The sequence below is a fragment of the Erithacus rubecula genome (genome assembly GCF_903797595.1).
Source record: "Erithacus rubecula genome assembly, chromosome: 4".
Taxonomy (NCBI): Eukaryota; Metazoa; Chordata; class Aves; order Passeriformes; family Muscicapidae; genus Erithacus; species Erithacus rubecula.
The window spans coordinates 58,862,470-58,882,812 of NC_136686.1; the positions used below are offsets into that span (position 1 = coordinate 58,862,470).

The 20,343-nt window shown below is 37.1% G+C and overlaps 1 protein-coding gene across 6 annotated transcripts in view; it reads left to right on the plus strand.

Moving 5' to 3' along the window:
• The first annotated feature begins 6,595 nt into the window (after positions 1-6,595).
• The window catches only part of CD36 (CD36 molecule (CD36 blood group)), a 29,536-nt gene continuing 15,788 nt past the window's right edge, over positions 6,596-20,343 (plus strand). For 2 of the 6 annotated variants that reach the window (XM_079303173.1, XM_079303168.1), the window contains exons 1-2: positions 10,783-10,928; positions 14,244-14,480. In XM_079303173.1, the coding sequence (XP_079159299.1) occupies positions 14,361-14,480 (120 nt within the window). In that variant the 5' untranslated portion in view covers positions 10,783-10,928; positions 14,244-14,360. Of the gene's footprint in view, positions 6,613-10,782; positions 10,991-14,243; positions 14,481-20,343 lie in introns of those variants that run through there. The other 4 variants (XM_079303172.1, XM_079303170.1, XM_079303169.1 and 1 more) reach the window with 4 other exon arrangements.

Genomic DNA, 20,343 nt, shown 5'->3' on the forward strand with positions numbered 1-20,343 from the left:
AAAAAAGCTCAGCTTGCCACTAAGTTTCAGGTAGATTCTTTGAAACTGAAACAAGGTACCTGCATGTATGTTCATGTGTACATGAAAGACTGTATAAAGTATTTAGTTGGTCAAAAATGGAATATTATATTATTGACCTCAGAGAGGAGGGCCTTCACATTTTCCTAGGTCAAAGGAAAGTAAAATATCCACAGGAGATTATGACCTCATGTTTACTATTCAAGAAAACATCTTCTCACAAACCTCACCAGCTCATGAGTCAACATATGCCTGTCATGCCAAGAAAAATTCTTCTCATTACATAGAGATGAAGAATCAAAATACCATGATCTACTGGGTCTAAATGTCTTTTAGTAGGTTTTTCATAGTGCCAAATGGATGGAAGCTGTCTGCCATGAATGCTGTTGGGAAGCTGTGAAAAACCATCTCCACTGCAGTTGTTTCTGTCTCTTTTAAGGAGATCCATACATGCAACTGGAATGTACACACATTATACAGGCATGTGTGCATTTGAACCACAGGCACATTAAACTGTAGTCAGAGGCATCATCCTGAAATCTCATATATTAGCTCATAGGTGTCCATGGTTTGTTTGACCAAGATACCAGAACGCTCCCTTGGGCACACAGACTTCACAAAATACAAATTCAGTAAGACCTAGAATGTGTAACTGCTGTTAAAGTAGTCTCACATGCAGAAGTGCAGCAGGAAAAAAAAAAAAAAAAAAAAAAAAAAAGCTTCCCCATTGCATGAATGTGCAATGCTAAAATGAGCACACAAGACTCTTAGAGATCCTATTCTGGTATGGTCAAGATTTATCCTCTGAGAAGAGGTGGGCAGACAGTCTGATAGTGAGATTTGGGGAAAGAAGAACTCTGAGCTAGAATTGCAAAGTGAGAAAAGGAATTGTGAGCAATAGACTGGAGAAAAACTAACTAGGAAACCACAAATAGAGCAGAGTGCAGCATGGAAGAAACAGTTTCCAGAAACTGGAGGGACTAAGCATTTATGTGTCTACAATCCTATGGCAATCCTACCCAGAAAATCTTGGGAGTGTCCTGCTGAATCCTCTCCAATACCGTTTTGAGAATCTGATAAGTGACTATTGTTACTTTTTGCCTAAAACAGAGAAGCCTGACTGTAATTACACAGAGGGTGTGTGCTTTGCCACAAACATGCTTGGGGTGTTTCATGTTGTGACGACATGTTTACAATTCTGTAATCTTTATCCTATATAATTTTAGGGATTTTTTTTTTTTAATGCTAAACACTAATGAGTGCTCTGACTTCTCAAATCATAAGAAAGAGATGAAGGGTACATCCCATTTCCTTTCTGTTGTGGGTTGGAAGGAAGGGCACAGCACTGGTTTTGGTAGCCCAGTATGACTGCTTTGCCACTGAACCTGCCTGGCACTATATTCAGAAAACTGAGCTGTTCCCAGCCTCATCTCAGATCCTCTCCCAGTTCTGGTGCAGGTAAGAGAGGGATAAAATTTCTTTTTTCTTTTCTTTTCTTTTCTTTTCTTTTCTTTTCTTTTCTTTTCTTTTCTTTTCTTTTCTTTTCTTTTCTTTTCTTTTCTTTTCTTTTCTTTTCTTTTCTTTTCTTTTCTTTTCTTTTCTTTTCTTTTCTTTTCTTTTCTTTTCTTTTCTCTTTGTCTGCCTCTTCATGTATGGCTGGTCAGTATTCATTTTCTTAGAAGTGGGAAGACTTCAAAAAGAGTGATAATTATCAGCTGGGCAGAAAATAGATAATGGGTACAAACACTGTTTTGAGGATTTAGGAAGGAACAAAAACAAGAATACAGTATTGAGTTACAAAACTTAAATTATTATTTATACTTAGGTAAGACTTTTCAGGTAAGACTTTTCTGTGTACCAAAGAACACTGATAAATATGGTTTTCATTTGCAACCAGCTTTTTAATTAAGTGATGGTGTGAGAATGTTATATACCAGAACTATATACCAGAACTTCATACAGAGGGAGAAGAAGAGAAATAGAAGCAAGAATAAAGTATCAAGGGAGAATGGTGAAAAATAAATGTTAATGCCAGGGAACAAGGACAGAATTGATGGAAAGCAGTAAACTCTGAAAGAGGAGGGAGAAAACCTAGGGGATAATCCAAGGAGGGAGGAGACAAAGTAGGGGAGATGGTTGTGGAGGAGTGACTGCTGAGATGATAGGGTGGAAGGTGAGAGATGCACAGAGTGGAGGCGGGAGGAGATTCTCAGAGAAGGAAACGGGGTAAAAGGAAGCACATGTAGAAAGGAAAGCAGAAGTCTGGCAACAAGCAGCAGCTGCAGCTGTGGAAAGTGCACAGGAAGCAATCAACAGGGCTCCAAGAAGACCAAAGGTAGAACAATAGCATTTACCTAAGAGGATAGGTAAGAAAATATCCAGATTAATGCAAATTTCAGGAATACTTTTTTATTCCTACCTTTTCCTTGTCACTTGATTTTCTGTCTAACTTAGAGAAGCAGAAATTTCATAGAAAGCCAGGTTAAGAGGTGAATGCCATGGAGTGCCCCTTGAGTTAGTGCATATGGAGTTTTATAGCACCTGTCATAATGACTCACCTCCAGGGTCCTGATAATCCTCTGGCACAGCTATTATTTTAATTGTGAAAGCACTTGGCAGACAGGCTGGTAACTGTTGATATTCACTGCAACTTTCTGGAAGGAGGTCCTCTATAGGCTGTTAAAATAAAAAATAATACATTGTTTAATTGTTAATAATTAAATAATTTTAGAAAAGTATCAATCCTGCTATGATAAAAGGATTTAGTAAAGATTCAAAAAGACAGGCAGAGGAGGCAATAGCTCTGCTAGGTGGCTCAGATATTTATTTAGACAACCAATTTCTGAAGAAAAGCCTCTGGAAATGTTAGAAACAGTCCTATGAATTTGAACAGCTGTACTCACAGCTGGGATCCCTCATCCTAACCTGTGATTTATTTACACAAAGCATCCTCTATGCTTTGTGTAAATAAACAGAATAAACCCAAATCTGAGGAATTATCTCTAATATGACACGTATTACCTGGCTTCCAGTACTTTGTGGGGATTAAGTGGGATTAGACTGTGTTTGCAAAGAGTTACTGCAAAGAGCAAAGTCAATTAAACGTGTTCTGGATTGGCAACATTGCCTCAAATGAAATGCTGTGCTGTTGCAGAGGCTAAAGGGATCAGAGGCAAAGGCTGGTCCTGAAATGATTTATTAGTACTGGTCTTTCTTGCAAAGCCCAAGTGTGAGAGGGTATTATCTTGGGCTCAGAGGTTTCATAATTCCTTATCACTTGAGGCAGTTTACCTACAAGGGAGCTTGAACAGTTGCTCTGTGCAACTTTCTGTTTCTCTTTGTGGCTGATAAAGGAGCAGCCAGTGTGTCTGGTGGGGCACTGGGCAGCAGGGTTACCTGGGGTTGCTGCAGCAACACTAATTTTCTGTAAATAAGGAGTAGGCTTGCAGCTCTTCTGCACCTCTGCAGTTCCTTGTGGCAAGAGTTGTGAGAGCAGCTCTCCCTCCATGCAGGTATGTGACCCTCTCTGGGCTGGAGACAGGCCTGAGCACACAGATGGGAATTCTATAAACTTCTAAACTAAAAGGGAGTTACTGCATCCTATAACCTGCAAAATGCTCCTAACTGCTAGTTATTGACAGCAAGGAGAGATGCTATTCAGCCTCTATTTCTTGACTGTTTATAAATCCAAGACTAAAATTTATAAAGATTAAATATAAAGTAATCAAAATATTTCACTTGCATATCTTGATAATATTGTGTATATTACTAATTTTCACTGCACCTTGCAATTAGAAATAAATATATTGAAACTTTAACTGCAACTGCAACAAATTTTTCAACAATTTGCCCGTTAATCATTATCTTGCATATGTCCAGTATATAAGCAACTAAATACATATGTTATAAAATACAGAGATGTCAAGTTCATGGCTGTATATATTTAACTACTGTGTTATAAATGAACATATGAAAGATACTTTAATAATTATGGGAATTGCATCATTATTAATTTGAGGAAAAAAAGCATATGCATTTCTGTGTAGTTTTAAAACTATAATTTATGTTTAACAAATATGCTGATGTAATATAAGTTATTTTTATATGGAAGTCCTGAAATCATCCCAATAAATACAGCATAACCATATGCTATTTTAGTGATTTATTTTCTTGACAATTGACACAATAGCTATATTTACTCAGTAATTTTTTTTACTTGGCAAAAATACCCTACTCATAAAAAATTTGTAGTCCATAGTTGCTTATCTTATGTTGTTTTTCTTTTCTGCCCTCAAGTGAAACTTCAAAAACATTTCTATAATTGGCACAACCAGGAAAATAAACAAAAATGTAAGGGGTTTGGATTAAATTACTATATTTTGGAACTACTTTTTTTCCCTGCAACTGGTAGTTGTATGCATATTTATGCACATGTAAAGTGTTTTCATCTGTAAGTTTAATGCTATATTTTTGGGTTGAAAATTACATGATCTGAGAAGTTCAGGGTGTCTAGTAGTTCCCTCACTAATTTACTGCTAGTGAATAGAAATCACTGCTTGTACTTTTTCTACTGCTCTGTTCTCCACAGGTGTTAGTATTTCTCAATACACCATGATATTACACAATTTTTCATAATCTATTCAGATCTTCAGCTGCTGCCAAAGGATCTCCTGTGGCAAGGGTAATTTTATTTTTCAGTGTTGGGGTTTTGGTTTTTTTGTAAGTGTGTGAATTACATTTGATTCTTTTATTGTGGTAATTAAATATCTTCTCAAGAAAATAGAAAAAAAAAGGGGGAAAAAAATAAATTTTTCTCTCTTCCAGCTGCTTATTCTGATTCCCTAAGTGGAGCTGGCATCTGCCCCAGGGGTAGCTTCAATAAAACTTTCTTCTCATGCTGGCCTGCTGAGGAGCAGAGCTTTTCCTGGCTGATGGTTTGGCTTTGGTGTTTGAGGCTGGACTGAAGCCCCAGGGAAAATCTTCTGTACATTGCCCAGACCAAGGACATGTCTCCAGGTCTGGAACATGTAAACTGAAAGATAAGGGTGTCTGTCATTTGACAGGTCTTCAATACCTTGAGGAATCACCAAGAAGTTGACCTTCCTTCACAATTGGAAAAAAAAAAACCTGTACATATGTTGTTCTTAATTATTACAGAGGCAAAATTACAGTGCAGCTGGTAGGCAAAAACTAACATAAAGACTACCCAGTCATTCTTCCAAACCACTGACATTGTCTGGGGTGATTCATTATGGTGACTATTTCTCAACCAGGTATTGCACTAGTGAAAGATTTTAGAATTACTCCATTATTCTGTGACTTCTGATCTAAGGAGAAGAGTTTTGCAAGAAGTAGAATATATCCAAGTGGGGACAAGATTTATTAAATTTCTCCTGACTTTCAGAAGATGTTTGCTTGAAATGTTTGTCTCTTGCCATTGGAGTCTCCTCTCTGTGCCCTCCTTGTGATGTCAAAGACAATTTTTTTCTCAGTAGCATTGCTTTATTGCATTTCAGGGCTCAACCCACTTCAAATTCATAGACCCAGGGGAGTAACTAAGATTGGGAGGAAGAATGCTACTGCAGGACTTTCAAGATAAGAAAAAATTAAGAAATCCAGCCTGACAATAATAGAATTGTAAACTCTGAGGAGCACCAGGCCATCAAGATAAGAAGCCAGCTCAGCACAACTCAGAAATAGCCAAATACTAAAGACTGAATATATTAGATAAGCAGAACATATAAAAATTAACAGCATATGAAGAGTCCTTATTATTTTTACTTAGGGTGATAGCTTTGTGGATTCACCACACAACACCCATCTTTGTGCAAATATGAAATGACAAAGCCCTTGGCTGTGTGTGATTGGCTCACTGCACACTGGGTGATGAATCATAATTTTTGGGGCAACACTTGGGTTTCAGAGAAATGTCTCTTAGTATTAATAGCCCAATCCACCCTTTCAGTAAGAGATTTTTCATAGCCCTTCACTGTTCCAGACCCACAAGAAGTCTGTGTTGTAATATTACAATTTCTGTATTGGATTCTGTTGTACTAAATTTCTTCCTTCCTATATTGTGAGTTACTCACATGAACCCACAGGAGTGGAAGAATCAGACCCTGGTCTATCCCTGCTTTCTTCACCTAATCTCCCTGCTAAAATCCCTTGAAAACAAACTTTAAAAGTGATTTTGAGGACTGAGAAAGGCAACAGTTTATGCACACCACAATCAGTGAAGAAGAGCTCAAAAGCTGTATCTCCAGGGGAAAAAGCCTGAAGCAATTGCTGGCTTTTCCATCACCCATTTTCCCCTTAAAGAACTTCTTTACAGTTTGATGGAGGAACTCATCAGTGGCAGAAGCCAAATACATCACACTGTTTCCACTGTAGTGCTGCCAAGTTGGCTCCAGCCCCTGGTATTTTAGGATGTTTTTCCATATCGTCAGGACACGTTGAGAGCCACAAGGGACAGCACCTTAGGACCTAACACTTAGCAGAGCTGGGAAAGCTGCAGCTGGGAGTCTCTGGTGGGTCATGAAGGAGCCACACAGCAGTTTGAAAAGAGTTTTCCAAGCTCTTGTGAGCAGCAATAAGGTATTAATGCGTGTTGGGGAGGATCTTTTCAGGAGGTTGAATAATGCTTGACATGAGTGGTTGGAGTGTGGCTCAGGGCAATCCTTGAAGGCCAACACACCTGCTGATGTGAGCTGAGCAAAAAAGTGCTGTACCATGTCTGCAATCTTTGGCCAAAGTTTCCATTAATGCTAGATGGTAAATATTTTGAAGTTTTCTTCTTGAATTTTCTATTTGTTTCACAACTTTGTATGCATTTGTATGCAACTTGTGTAGCAGCTGTTCTGGTACCATCAGTATGGTGCACTGATGTGGAGAGGGAATGAAAAGCCTTTTTGGGGACTTTGAGTGGAATTGTTCTAACATTAAAATTCTAATCATTATATACCTAACTTAAGTCTGTTGTTGAGATGCTTTGCAGTTAAAGGGGAGGCATCACTACCTCTAAAGGATATGCACACTCTGAAGCTGTTCAAAAATAAGTAGCTGTAGCACTCTGTGAACATGGTGGTACTTGGGCAAAGGTTGGACTTGATCTTGGAGGTCTTTTCCTACCCTAATGGTTCAATGATGATCTATATTCTTGCATAAGAAAAGATTTCAAGTACTTGGGATGAGTTATGTTCATTCATCTCTAGAGAGAGGAGAGAAAACCAATTTGTCTCCTTTAGGCCAGATGCCTGATTTTACTTGGATAAGTTTATTGGTAACAAATATTTGTAATTAATTTAAACAAGAAAAGAAATGAATCAATGCCTTTCTTTTATTTTAGAGCCTCATAGATAAGATAGTAAAAGGAGAACTGAAGCAACTAAAATATTTTATTCTTTCTTCTTTTTATGTGAGGAGACCTGATCTATAAAACTTTATTCTACCTTTGGCTTTTGGAAATGAAGTGATACAAAATAGCAGTCACAGAATAGATGCAACAGAAATAGTGAACATGAAATTCAGGAATAATATTAGTTCTCTATTATTATTTTCATAATTTGTGGGTTATATATATCCATGTTCTTTATGTGCAATTCCTGAAGATAGGCCATATGTGCTCTAGGGTAGCTCTTGTAAAGTGGAAATAAAGTAAATTGTTGAAGCAGGTCTGAGTGCACAGCTCATGGGCTGCTTCTCATGTACTATATGATGATGTGATATACAGAAGGTTTTAATTTCCTTAGGAAGTCAAATTAACTTTCATGAGTACAAAATTTCTCTCCCTTTATAATAAGACCTCATAGTATCCCCAGTACACATAGAGAGGCAGAAGTCTTACCCACCCAGTGGCATACTGCATATTTTCTTTTTTCTTCTCCAAATGATTCATTTTCATCATTCTCCTTCTCAGTAGAACTAAGGGCACATCAATGAACACAAGTGTGTTGAAACAGAAAGAGCTTGTTTGGGGACAGAAGCCATGGGGTTTTGGTGGTTTTGTTTGTTTGTTTTTTTTGTTGTTTTTTTTTTTTTTTTCTGTGTGGGTGTATGGTTTGGTTTTTTGTGAGGGGTGCAGGTTTAATGATTCAATCTTTTACTACTGAGCCAGGTACAACCCTTCCTGTGGGACTTTTCCACTTCCTATGAAGAAGCCAGAGGGCCACGGAGTGGTGACAACAGGATTTTCAATATAGACAATGGAAGCCACATAAAATGATGCTAATAGAATAACCTGAGTAAACAATAAATTTGTGCTTTATCTTACCATGGAAAGGAGGTTAACATAATTCCTCCCATTTTTGTCTCTAAATCAAGGGAGTACCTAAAAGCTTGCCAAAAATTATGTTTTGGATGCTGAGAATATTAATCTCATCTTTTGCCCCAGGGGTTGGCATTTTACCTAACAACTAGAACATAGATTTTTTTTTTGGGAGTGTTTATTAACAATTAATGTCCTTAAAAAGTTCAGATGGTGCCAAAGCACAGGCCAGACTTTCCTGGAGCTTTCTAATATGCTTCCTAATGTCAGGTAACATATGCTAACATTTCCACATCTGAAAAATAATTAATGTTAACACTAGTTTTTACAATCCTGAGTATAATAATTAGGAAATGTAGGAATATAAACTCATGCTGTGCTATACTGTACAGCAAAGAATTCCTATAGGAATGTGGGAGTGTTTATGCAATCGTCTTGAAAATTCAAATTTTATGTTCCATAAAGGTATGTCTAATGGAATGGATCTTAATATTAAAAAAAACCAAAACACCAACAAAAAACAACAACAACAAAAAAGGAGACATAACCTATTTAGGAATTTCAGGGTATGTAGGAAAGCACCTCAAAGAAAGTGTTTTCCAAAGGGCCTTCTATGAGATATTTATAAAAGCCACAATAACACTCATCTCTTCAGCAACTTTTTGTCAGCAGTAGGTTTACTCCAAAAAATGTATGTGGACTTCATTTGGAAATAACAGCAGCATTTCCCCTTTTCTGCTTCCTGCAGTTTTCTGTGTCTTCATGAAGCATGTGAGTGTAATTCACTCTGTTTCTCCTTTTTGACAACTTTTCCTTGTGGGGCAGTTTATCTGTTGTTGCACCAGTGGGGACTCTGATGAAGTACACAATTGTTTGGTTTTTGTGTCCTTCCTCTGTTGCTGTGTGTCTCTACTTTCTCCCCTGTAACCTCAGAACTCTGATATGAAGCCAGAGGAGGCAGGACCATTGAATACTTGCGGTTTAAGTTTGTTTTTAAGAAACAGAAATGACTGACATCCAAGAGTTTACAGCTCCTCCTCAGCTTCCAGTCCTTTTAGCCGGTTTCTGCAGTCAGCCCAGGCAGTTCTCATTTCACTGCCAAGTACTGCTGCTAGAAGATATTTTGCCTATGCAGGATGATAGTAGGATATTGTAAATCATAACATTAGGTGATACAACTCAGCATGTATATGTTGAAAACTGAACATCATTCCACTGACAGTAGCAGATTGCAACAAAAACCCCCAGTAGATATTTTCCTCATGAAGGTTGCAGGCTGACTCCCACACACTGCAAACAGAGAAAGTGAGCATGGCAGGGAACATCTCCACAGGGAAGGAGGATCCCAAACAAGAATATCCTCAGGAGACCATCATAGGAGGACATGTACAATAGAAACAATTAATGACAATAAAAGTAGTTCATGGTAAGCACAGTGTGGAGGACTGCTAAACTTTCAGCACTTAAAAATTCCTCTGTATTAGAAAATAGAGGATAACAAAATTTCAGCACTTCTCAAGGATGAGAATTTGGAGTTATTCAGGGTCACAAAATTGTCCTGGCAGTAAGCCTTGTACTGAAAACTGCCCAAAAGTTGTTTTCAAAAGACCAGACTCACTTTCAGTCTTGCCTTCACTACCAGGAGAAAAAAAAAACTCTAATTCCCTAATTTTCATCCATCTTAGATTTACTTAGCAGAAATAGATTAGAAAAAGGCAGATTTTCCCACAAAACTTCCAAGTAGAGCAACATAAAATAACAGAACAGCAGTGAGTCAAAACAGATAGAAAATACAGAACCTCTGAATTGCAAACTATTCCGTGCTGTACCATGAAAGTCTGGACCTAAATATCTATTTTTAGGAATATTTCCCTCTCATAATTAAGCCAAATCAAAGTCACTTCCTCTTGCTGCTGCCAGAAGAATCCTTTAAAACAATCCATTCATTGGATTTGCCTCAGATAAAGAGGTATTTATAAAATATTTCTGCAAAAGCTTGCCAAACTGTTATTATTTAGACACTGTGATGGAGTAGTGCATTTGTTGACAGAGATGCCAGTGTAAAAAGAAAGTATTTTTAGATACACTCAGAAAAAGAAGCTTCTGGGATGATGTTCACTGAACTTCCAGTAAAATACGAAGAGCCTTGGCACTTTGCAAGGAAACATTGTATCTGATACCTGAAAAAAAAAAATCCAATTGAAAATATTCTGAAATTTGCTAATTTTTATTACTTGAAAATACACTATCTTGATGAGTAAAATACAAATATGCAGATATGAAAGCAGAAGTGACCAGAAACTAAATAAGTAAGTAAGTGAGTTACCCTTTTGTCTCCTTGACCTTTGACTCACTTGGATCAAAACTGGACAAAGATTGCAGTTGCTAAGTATATTACCACGAGATGTAGGTAGTGGCTTTTAGTCAGGCTGTAAAAATAACCCCTTCCCCCAGCAGCAGTACAACTTAACTTTTTCTTCTGGCAGAAAGATAAAGAGGGAACTGACGTCTCTTGGAATATATAAACACTCCCTCACAGCTCACAGCCTATGTGGGGAGGTTTAGCTGCTGTCTGCTGGTAACCTGATGCAAGTCATGTGCTGAGGACTTGTATGTGCAGCTGAAAAATCAGCTGTCCTTATTCAAGGTGAGTCATATGATAGATACAACATTGAAAATCACAGGGTTTTCCTCAGGAATACTCTTAAGGTCAGTTGGGTGGAAGCTCTTGGAAATATTTGGTTTTAATGCAAAATAGAATGGAGGGATTTTACAAAGCTTCTTGTAAGAAAAAGTCACATTTTACATGGATTAGTGAAATGCTTTGTACTATGATAACAGTGGTGTTTTATGTTCAGCATGGCTGGCTTTCCCAATTGCTTTCTGTCCTTTGATATATAATCAAAAATATCTAACTGGAGTTATGTGAATTTATAAGAAATGCATAGTTTAAAGTCATTTTTCTAGTACTTACTAATGCAGTTAAAAAGCTTGAAACTACAATTTCAGAGAACATAAAATATATAATGAGATTATTTGTATTTCATAAGGACTTGCCTTAAGCTGACATGCATTAAGTTAAATAGTGAAGAAAGAATTTAATAGCATTTTACATCTCTCCTTCCATACAGTTGCTTATAAATTGCCTTTCAGAGATTTGAATGGACCAATTTCATTGTTATTAATTAATATTCTGTTAAGGATCTTTTCAACAATATTAAAAAGTACATACCAACACTCTAGAATGAGGTGAATAATCTTATTAATCCAGTAGTGAAATCTGAGTCTAAGTGTTACAATAGCCTCATTGACCATAACTAATTTTGTTAAGGTATTTTCCATTCTTATTAAGTTATATAATTTTCACATGAATATAAATTCCCAGAAAATGAATTCTTATTGGAAATTTCTCCCTTAATCTTGATATTTTAAATTCAGTACTGGTAGATGAGAACAGTGTGTTGACTTCTATGTAAATAGAGTGTTGTGGTGTGAGTGCTCTTCACTCACAGTTGTGTAATTTATAATTTGAATTGCATAAATTGGGATGTCTAGACTGCTATTACATTATATTTGGTGGGAGAAGGGTGAATACTTTTCAATTTGCAGAAGCTTGGAATAGATACAACTTGTTAGCATTCGCTTTCTGTTTATTGCTAGTGCTCATGAGAGATGCCTAGTCTGCCTAAAACAAATTAAAATAATTGGAAGAGCTTGTAGAAACTTGGGTGAAAATGTATTTTGGTGGAAAGTGTATTACTGTGAAATTTGAAAATCTTCAGTATGTAAGTCAACAAAAAAAAGTCTGATGATATCTAAAACACCCCCTTAAACGTTTCTGAAAGAACTAATTTTAATTTTAAATTTTAAAATGTGTTTCCATACTGGGAAAAAAATCTGTATTGGGGGAAAAATCAAGTAGAGTTAGGTACTTTTCTGAATTTGATTTATTTGAGATGTCTGCTTTTCCTTAGATTTGCTACAATATGTAACAACAATCAGATTTTCAAATCCCCACACCACCTACCCAATTAGTTGTCTTTTACTGTTCTGTCTTTGCCAAACTAAAGATCCTGATCTTAGCCTAGCTACAATGATATGAAATACCATCCTAGTGATTTTCACTTAAAAACTTCCTCAAGTCTAATGAATTTCTAACTTAAATATGCTTTGAAATTTGTGGTTAAACACATCCACTATGTCAAAAAGAAGCTTTTAATGGCTTTGAAGTGGAAACCACATGCAATGACCTGGTGGTAGGTAGACAGACAGGCTGCTTTTATAGAAAGGATAGTAGAGATATTTTTTCAAGACTGCAAAAAGTCTTTTGGTCATTCTGCTTGAAAATATCCAAGGAGAAATTCTTAACATACCAAACTATCTCAAATGCCCAGAAATAGACATTGTTAAAGGCAAGGGAGCCATAACCTGCTGCTGGCACAAGGGCAGGCAAAAGGTGGGTTCCCAACACAGCTGAAGGGAGGTGTCTGGTGCTAGGTAGAGATGTGACATAATTGTGAGTTTGGGATGACACGTCACTGGCCCCTGACCATGGTACCTAATCTTTTAGGGCTTGTTGAACATCCTTTGTGTGCTAAAAGGATCATGTAAGTGATTAGGAAAACACAACACATGCTGTTCCTATACCTGCTTTATTGTTTAGAAATTCTTTAAGTCCTTGAGGTTCTTTAGTTCTCATGAGCAAACTGGTTGAGTTGTTCTTCCACTTAATCTTTCTGTTTTCCTTCTCTCTGTGTTTGACCTTGAATATGTAATTAACTCTTACCTAATACCTGCTTTAAAATTGATTTAGAGATGTTCACAACATGTTAACAAATAGAAATTAGTAAGAATAAAAAGGACATGGACAGTGACATCTAAAACAGAGAAGGACAGATTTTCTGGTAACAGGAGGTCTAAAGCAAATAACCAACCTGCAAATTCTGTGTATATGGTTAATTCATAATAATAAAGAATAAATTGCAAATAAGACAGCTGTTTGTATCAATTATTCACAAACAATAAAAAAAATCAGAAAAAAAATCAGTGAGACCTCATGTTTCACCACTTCAGCACTAGTGTCATTCTGATTTTCTTTATAACCCCTTTTGCTAGGGTTCAGTTTGTAAGATATGTTAACATATTGCTAGCAACTCTTATTTTCCAATGACTAATCACAAACGTTTTTCTTCTGAGACTGAATAATCTTGAAATTTTAGGTATTGCCTCTTTCAAAGATCAAGCTCTAGTCTTGCTTTAAAAACTCTGATGTTCTATAAGGCAACTGGAATTGATGAAATTAGCCAGTGGCAAGAATGCTGCTCTAAAAGAAAAATCCAATCGTGCCTTTGTCGTGAATTTGCTGGAACAAAGTTCCACCTGTTCAGCAGAAGACTGTGGGCTGGTAGAGCCTGGAAAGAGGCTTCTTGTGGGTGCCTCCCTTTAGAGGCTGCTTTTCCCAACAGGATGCTGATGGTCCTTGAGGACTCTGTCACTGCCAAGGGCAGGAAGAGCCAGGGGAGCTCTGCAGGGCAGTGTGACTCTGCTTTTGTCTGCAGTGGGAGCCGTGGGCACAGCAGACTGAGATAAAAGCAGAGCTCTCCACAGCATCCTTCTTTGGCAGAGGGAGATTTAGGATGTCTGCATCAGGACGAGTGTCATATGAATTATAACCATGTCAGCTTGCCCTAATGCAACAGAGCAAAAAAAAAAAAAAAAAAAAACCCAACAAAAAAAACCCAAACACAAACAAAAAAAAAACTGAACAAAAACCCAACTACAATATTAACTTACCAAAAGTACCTGCCACTTTTGTTTTTCTTTTTTTTTTTTTCTTTTTCCTTTTGCCAGCTGGTCCCTGGCTGGCTGTTTTCAACTTGTTATCTTCCTACCTGCTCCATGTCATGCACTTTGTACTTTGAGCTTCGGAATCTGATTTTTGTTCCCTTTCTGCTTATATTAGCAGCTCCTCTGAGGAAGATCAGCGAGTCTGTCGGGACCAAGAAGTGAGGAAAAGCCATCAAGCCTTACAGCAAGGATATCTGTACACTGCTTACCTGTACCCTAACAAAAGAGAGGAATGGGCTGTAACAGAAACTGTGGGCTCATCACTGGGGCCGTCATCGGTGCTGTGCTGGCTGTCTTTGGAGGAGTTCTAATACCAGTTGGAGACAATCTGATAAACAAAGCAGTAAAAAAGGTACTTTTTGCTTTTCACCTCCCCAGGACATACGGTTTGTGTTTATTGAATAGTCATTATTTTTAAATCTTATGTTTTGATTATGTTTCTTATATTTTTTTCTTTGTTAAACATAGTTTTTATAAATTAGGTGCTCCAAACTTCTCTGGGAATATATGTAACAGCAAAATTTTTGAAAATATTTTAATTATATTGCTAGATTAATTTGTTTTCTCTCTTTTGTGCGTCACATTAGAAGCTAAAATACTGGTTTTTTCAGAATGCAATTTAGAAGTAAGTGGGCTTTTTTTATTGTATTGTTTCTTGTTTCTTTATATTTTCTCTTTTTTTTTTTCTTTTTTTAGATTTTATTTTCATACTTTGGTTCTCACTCCATGTAGTTATAATTATGTACTGCAAATTATCTAAACAATCTTCTGCAGAATCTAATCCTACACTTCATGTATTCAGCTCACATTCTGTGATTGTACAATCCAGGTTGATGCTCTCCACATGACTGGAGGATCTAATAAAATGCATCTCTCCACTCTGAGTGTGAACATTGATTGAAGTAGAATGTTTTAGACCTGGCAGACACAGGTTGTTTTTTTTTCTGATTCTTAGATTATTTTCTGTCTCTGAAACCTATATTTTTATGTAGAGAAAACAGAAAAAAATTAATTTGTTAGATCCTTGGTGGAAAGTGTACATAACTGGGGTTTAAATCATGGAGTAATCTGGAATGGAACCCCTGGCCCATCCACTGTGGTGACATGAAATCTTTTGGGGTCACTGCAGCCAAGGCTGGTTCTCTGATGGCTGAAAATCTGAAAATCTTAAGATCTTTGGCTATTGCTTAGTCCAGCTATTGATCTGCTGTGGTGTTGAAGACTGTGGACATCTTGGAGACTCTTATCCAAAGGCTCTTCTGGAAGAGTAGCCTTAGCTCAGTAGCTGTTGAAGTCAATTGAGGAGGTGGATACATGAACTGTCAGGAATGTTGATCAGTCTGTTGAGGCCCTGGCTATATTATAGTATCAAGAATTTAAAAAAAAAAAAAAAAAAAGTAAAGAAATGGCCCCCATATATCATCTCAATTTTTCAGGTAACCCAGTGGAAACAAATTTTCCATTTGTTACTGTATTTTTCAAGAATTTAAAGAATTTTAAACTTTATAGAGAATTTTAAAAATCTCACTAGGTAATGTCTCAACCACCTCGTGACATTTTACAAACAAATCACACTCTATATTTGCAAACAATTTTAATTTTTTGCCATATTGAGGAAATGACAGGTTCTCTAGAAAGCACTTAAATTTAAAAATTCATATCTCTTTATATTGAATACTTGCTTAAATTAATCCTAAGTGTTGTCTCATACTATTCAGTATTTTGAAAGCAAATTACAAATACTGGCAGTGTTATGTGTTCATCCATTTGCTAACAGAATGAACCAGTTATACAGCATGGTTTGCAAATGTCTACATACTCAATTATACCTGCACGAGTCTGTAGTGGTAAAGCATTAGAGGGAGTAATTTTCCCCTCAACCACTTTTTAATTATCTTCATTGTGATCATGTTTCAGATGCCTGTACCTATTTCAAGGCAGATTGTTTGATGTATATATTTAAAAAATCGTACCAGTAATCACATAAAAGGGTAAATTTGCAGAGGCTTTATTTAAGTAAATGGATATGTTTTTTTTCCTAAACACAAGTCATACCAGACTCTTGTCCTTCTGTTTAGTGTGCTGACTATTCAGTGACACTTTGAGACAATTCACTTTCAGAAAGATGAACCTGGATACAACAGGTGAAATATGTGATCAGTTCAGCAGATGCTCCAGAGAGAATTGAATTTAATTAATTCTGATTTTACTGTGTTGATGAAAGGTCTGTTAAATAAAAGAATTGTTATTCATTGCAGTTTTGCTTACGATAAATATAGATCTGACTGCAAAGAAAACAGGTCTTGTGAGCAAAGAGTGCTCAAAATACATTTTTTAGTGAAATATTTCACTTTTGGAAATACAATTTTTATGGAAAATATCAAGTAGAAACAGATCAGCTTCCATGACAAATTTGTTTGGAATTTCTCAAGAAGAGTGACCTTAGGACAAGAAAAAAACAAAGACAGAGATGTTCTTTCAGATATAGCCTGTAAGCATTTATATGGAGCAGCTTGCCTAGGGAAGTGCTTTAGTCACCAGCCCTGAAAAATTAGTAGATATGGGACTTCAAGATATGGTTTAGTGAGCATTGCAGTCAAAATTTGGACTGGATGATCTTGGAGATCTTTTCCAATCTTATTGAATCAATGTTATTTCCATTTGTACTCGTATGATAAAAAATCTGAAAGAGGTCGTCACCCACTGGGTGAAAACAAAACTCAGTATGTCATGTTTCTAAGGAAAGGTAAAAACTATTTCAGACACAACTAGTAAAGGCAAAATCTTGCCTTAAATTCTTCACAGTCAAAGCTTGGAAAAAGACCCCTACTTTTTCCTCTGGTTATCCCATCTCAGAAAAAAATCCATTAGTTTGCATGGTAGTAGGACCCATTCTGTATTTTTGAAGGAAATGAGAGTTGCTGACAAACCTTATTGCTGGATTAGAATAACAGATGTTGAATAGTTTTAGGATGCTCTGTACTATACCAAGACAAATTGTCCTAAATTAACTTATCAAGGTTTAGTCAAATAACATCACTGTCAATTATATCTGAAGCAAGATAAATCAAGTCCAGATGAACTTCTTAGCATCTCCCAATTAACTGGAGGAACTTTAATTTCAAAAATTGATGCAATCAATAGGTTTTTTTCTGTCCTTTTCTGCTGGCAGCAGAAGTCTAACCATGCATCCCTTAAGCTTCCCTTAAGCACACATCTTTACCAGCCTCATTTCTCCTTTATTGCAGTCATTGAGAGATTAGCTGGAGTAAACAGGCAGGGTGTGTTTTGCTGGAAGGCTACAAACTGGTTTTGAAGCAAAGAAAAGGCATCTGCAAGTGTGCAGAGAATCTCAGATGTCCTTAGGAACTGGACAGACACTCTGAGTCCATGGGCTGTGATCTCCTGGCAGGTGGGTGCTGTGCTCCACCCAGGGCAGTCCAGGAGTGGGCAACCCAAACAAAATCCATGTAACATAAACGTCCAGATGTCACATCTTCATTTATTCCAATTTATTATCAGACATCTGGGCTTCAAATCAGAACACATGGCTATGTTTTCTAGCCTCAGAATGCTTTACCCGTGTCTCCAAAAATCTGGACAAGTTGTCCAACTTTCATCAGAGGACAGAATTAAAAAAAAAAAAAAAAAATTAAAAAATCTATGTTTCCTGAATAGTTTACAAGGCTCTTTAAAGAAACTGTCACTTGAAGACAGCACTCAAAATGACACCAGCAGCAGCAGCACCTTGGCAGGGATCCACAGAAGAGATTAGTGCTAAACTATTTCAGCTGATGCTATTCATGGAAAGGTGCCTTTGATATCAGGACCAAAGGGCAAAAGTCCTGTCCTAATTTCTACAAACACTGAATTTGTCCTGAAGGGAGAGAATTTTCCATGAAGGTCTTAGGGGTTTAGAAATTTGACCTTAGTAGAGTTAAGAGTGAAGAGTTCTCTACAAAAAATACTTTGTTTGAGATTATAAAAATGTACCTTTTTAACTGACTCTACACATTTCATTTGGATATTATCATGTCTGCTGTCATTAAGACTAGATATAATCATGTCTAAAATGAAAAAAAAAAAAAAAACCCAAAAGAAAGGAGCATTCAAAACAACAAATCAGAAAGATTTTATCTGATATTGTTGGACTTGGCTCAATTTCTGCTTTTTTCCTTTCCCTCCTTAAAACAATATTATCTTTTTAGGCAAAAGTCCCATCACTTCTGTTATGGTTTTTTTTTCCCCCCCCAGCTATTGGTAGTGGCTTAATTTGCTACAGAAATATTTGTCACCACTTCTCGAAGTTCTTCTACTTTCTACTTGAGTGTATATGCTCAGGAGCTGAACAGAAGTCACATAATAATACTTAATATGTTGAACTCCTGATTAATTGGTAGTACAGAACAGTGAATGATTTGCCACAATGCCTCAGTGCTCTACTGGGTTAGTATCAGTTATTTTTAGAAATAAGGCTTCCAGTTGTAGCTATTAATATGTTTATTCATTTGTTTCTATGTATCTGTGATCTGCGATTGGCCAAATTTTATCTCCTCAGCTACTGGAGGTATTGGAAACACCTCTAATTTAAAACTGTGTTTGTGACAGTCATATGCCACTTCTTTATATAAACTAATGAAGCTCAAGCAACTGTTGTCTCTCAGCAGAACACAAATGATCTAACCACACATATTCCCACACTATCAATTTTAGGCTCTTTTGAGTCCCAGAATTCTTTATTATGAAGGACTGAAAAGGAACAAAAGTTATCATCCAACAAAGCCTGAGTAGAAAGGCTAATAATAAACTAATAATAATCATTAAGAAGTAATAAGAGTCATTCTTGTGGTTGCAAAATGGGAGAAGATTATTTGGTTTTCTGGAGCTTTACTTTTTCAGTTTTACAGAATTGTCGTTTGTTTCCTCCAGTTTATATAGGCAGCCCAAAATACATAATTTTGTTGCAGTCCAGACTACTCATGTACTCAGTTCCCTGAAAATAGAATCTTTTTTCCATCTGGCCAGATTATTTCTCAAGACAGAAACTTTGTCTTATATTTTGTGTTTCTTCATCACAAATCACGATGGTTTAACTTACTTTGAATCAATGAAGTACAGCAAGCTTCTGTTGCTGACTGTTCAGCATTTCTTGAATTTATGTATTATTAATTGACCCATCTCTAGTGGGGGGAAGATAGTCAGAAACAAAAAGGGTCAAAGTTCCCCTGATTTCTCTCAGTCTTATGCAGTTGGGTCACTGCAGGAGCTTGGCCATGTAGCAATAAGATTTGTGGCTGCTTCTGCTGACAGTAATTAACTATTGCAGGAGGGACTAGAGCTGGTGCAGATGGACCAAGGAGTTGAGAAGTGTTTGCACTATCATTTGCATAAAATTCCAAAATTGCTCCTCCTCTCATACTATCCCACAGCACAGCAGTGTTAATAGGGAAATATGAAACTGCCCAGTCAGAGAGACGGGTAATATTTAGGGAGGGTTCACCAGTGCTCAAACAGCAAAAACAGAGGGCTTGCTGGTGTGAGGGCATTGGTTTATTAAATGAAGACATGAAAAAGAGCTCTGGATTTTATTCCACTTTAACCCACCCTTTGCACTTTCACAGCATGTAACAGAGAATCATACACACCTCTTTTGTGGGAGAAATATTGTTAACAATAATGGCTAAATGCCATCAAAAATAATGGTCTTCTTATCTTCCTTCCCCCTCCTTCTTTTGTCCTGCTGCTTCCCATGTTCTAATGCTGATTCCCTCTACACAGACCCCTGAGCCAAATGGATAACTGGTAGAAAGGTAACACAGAAAGCAAAACCACAAGGGGATTATATTCCTCCTGTACTGCAGGCAGAAACAGCTCCTTGAGGCATAGGAGCTGGTGCAAAGGAAGAGGGTGTCCCTTAGATCAGGAGTCAGTTGCCCCTTTGGCTGAAGATCTGCCAGATTGGACCAGCTGTACCCCTGAAGCATTCCCCAGGAGTGTCCACAGTGACTCTGGCTCGGTGAATGGTGGGCTGCAATCACACTTTGTGGCCTGGCAGAGTTCACTGGCAGAGTTTGGCATAGAATCTGCATTACTCCAACCCCTGGCACAGGGCAACAGGGGGAAGGGGAACGGGTGGAGGGGAAGAATTTTAAAATGTCAATAACACCAATTTAAGATCTGTTAAATAGAGCTATTGTTACAAGGTTGAAACTTCT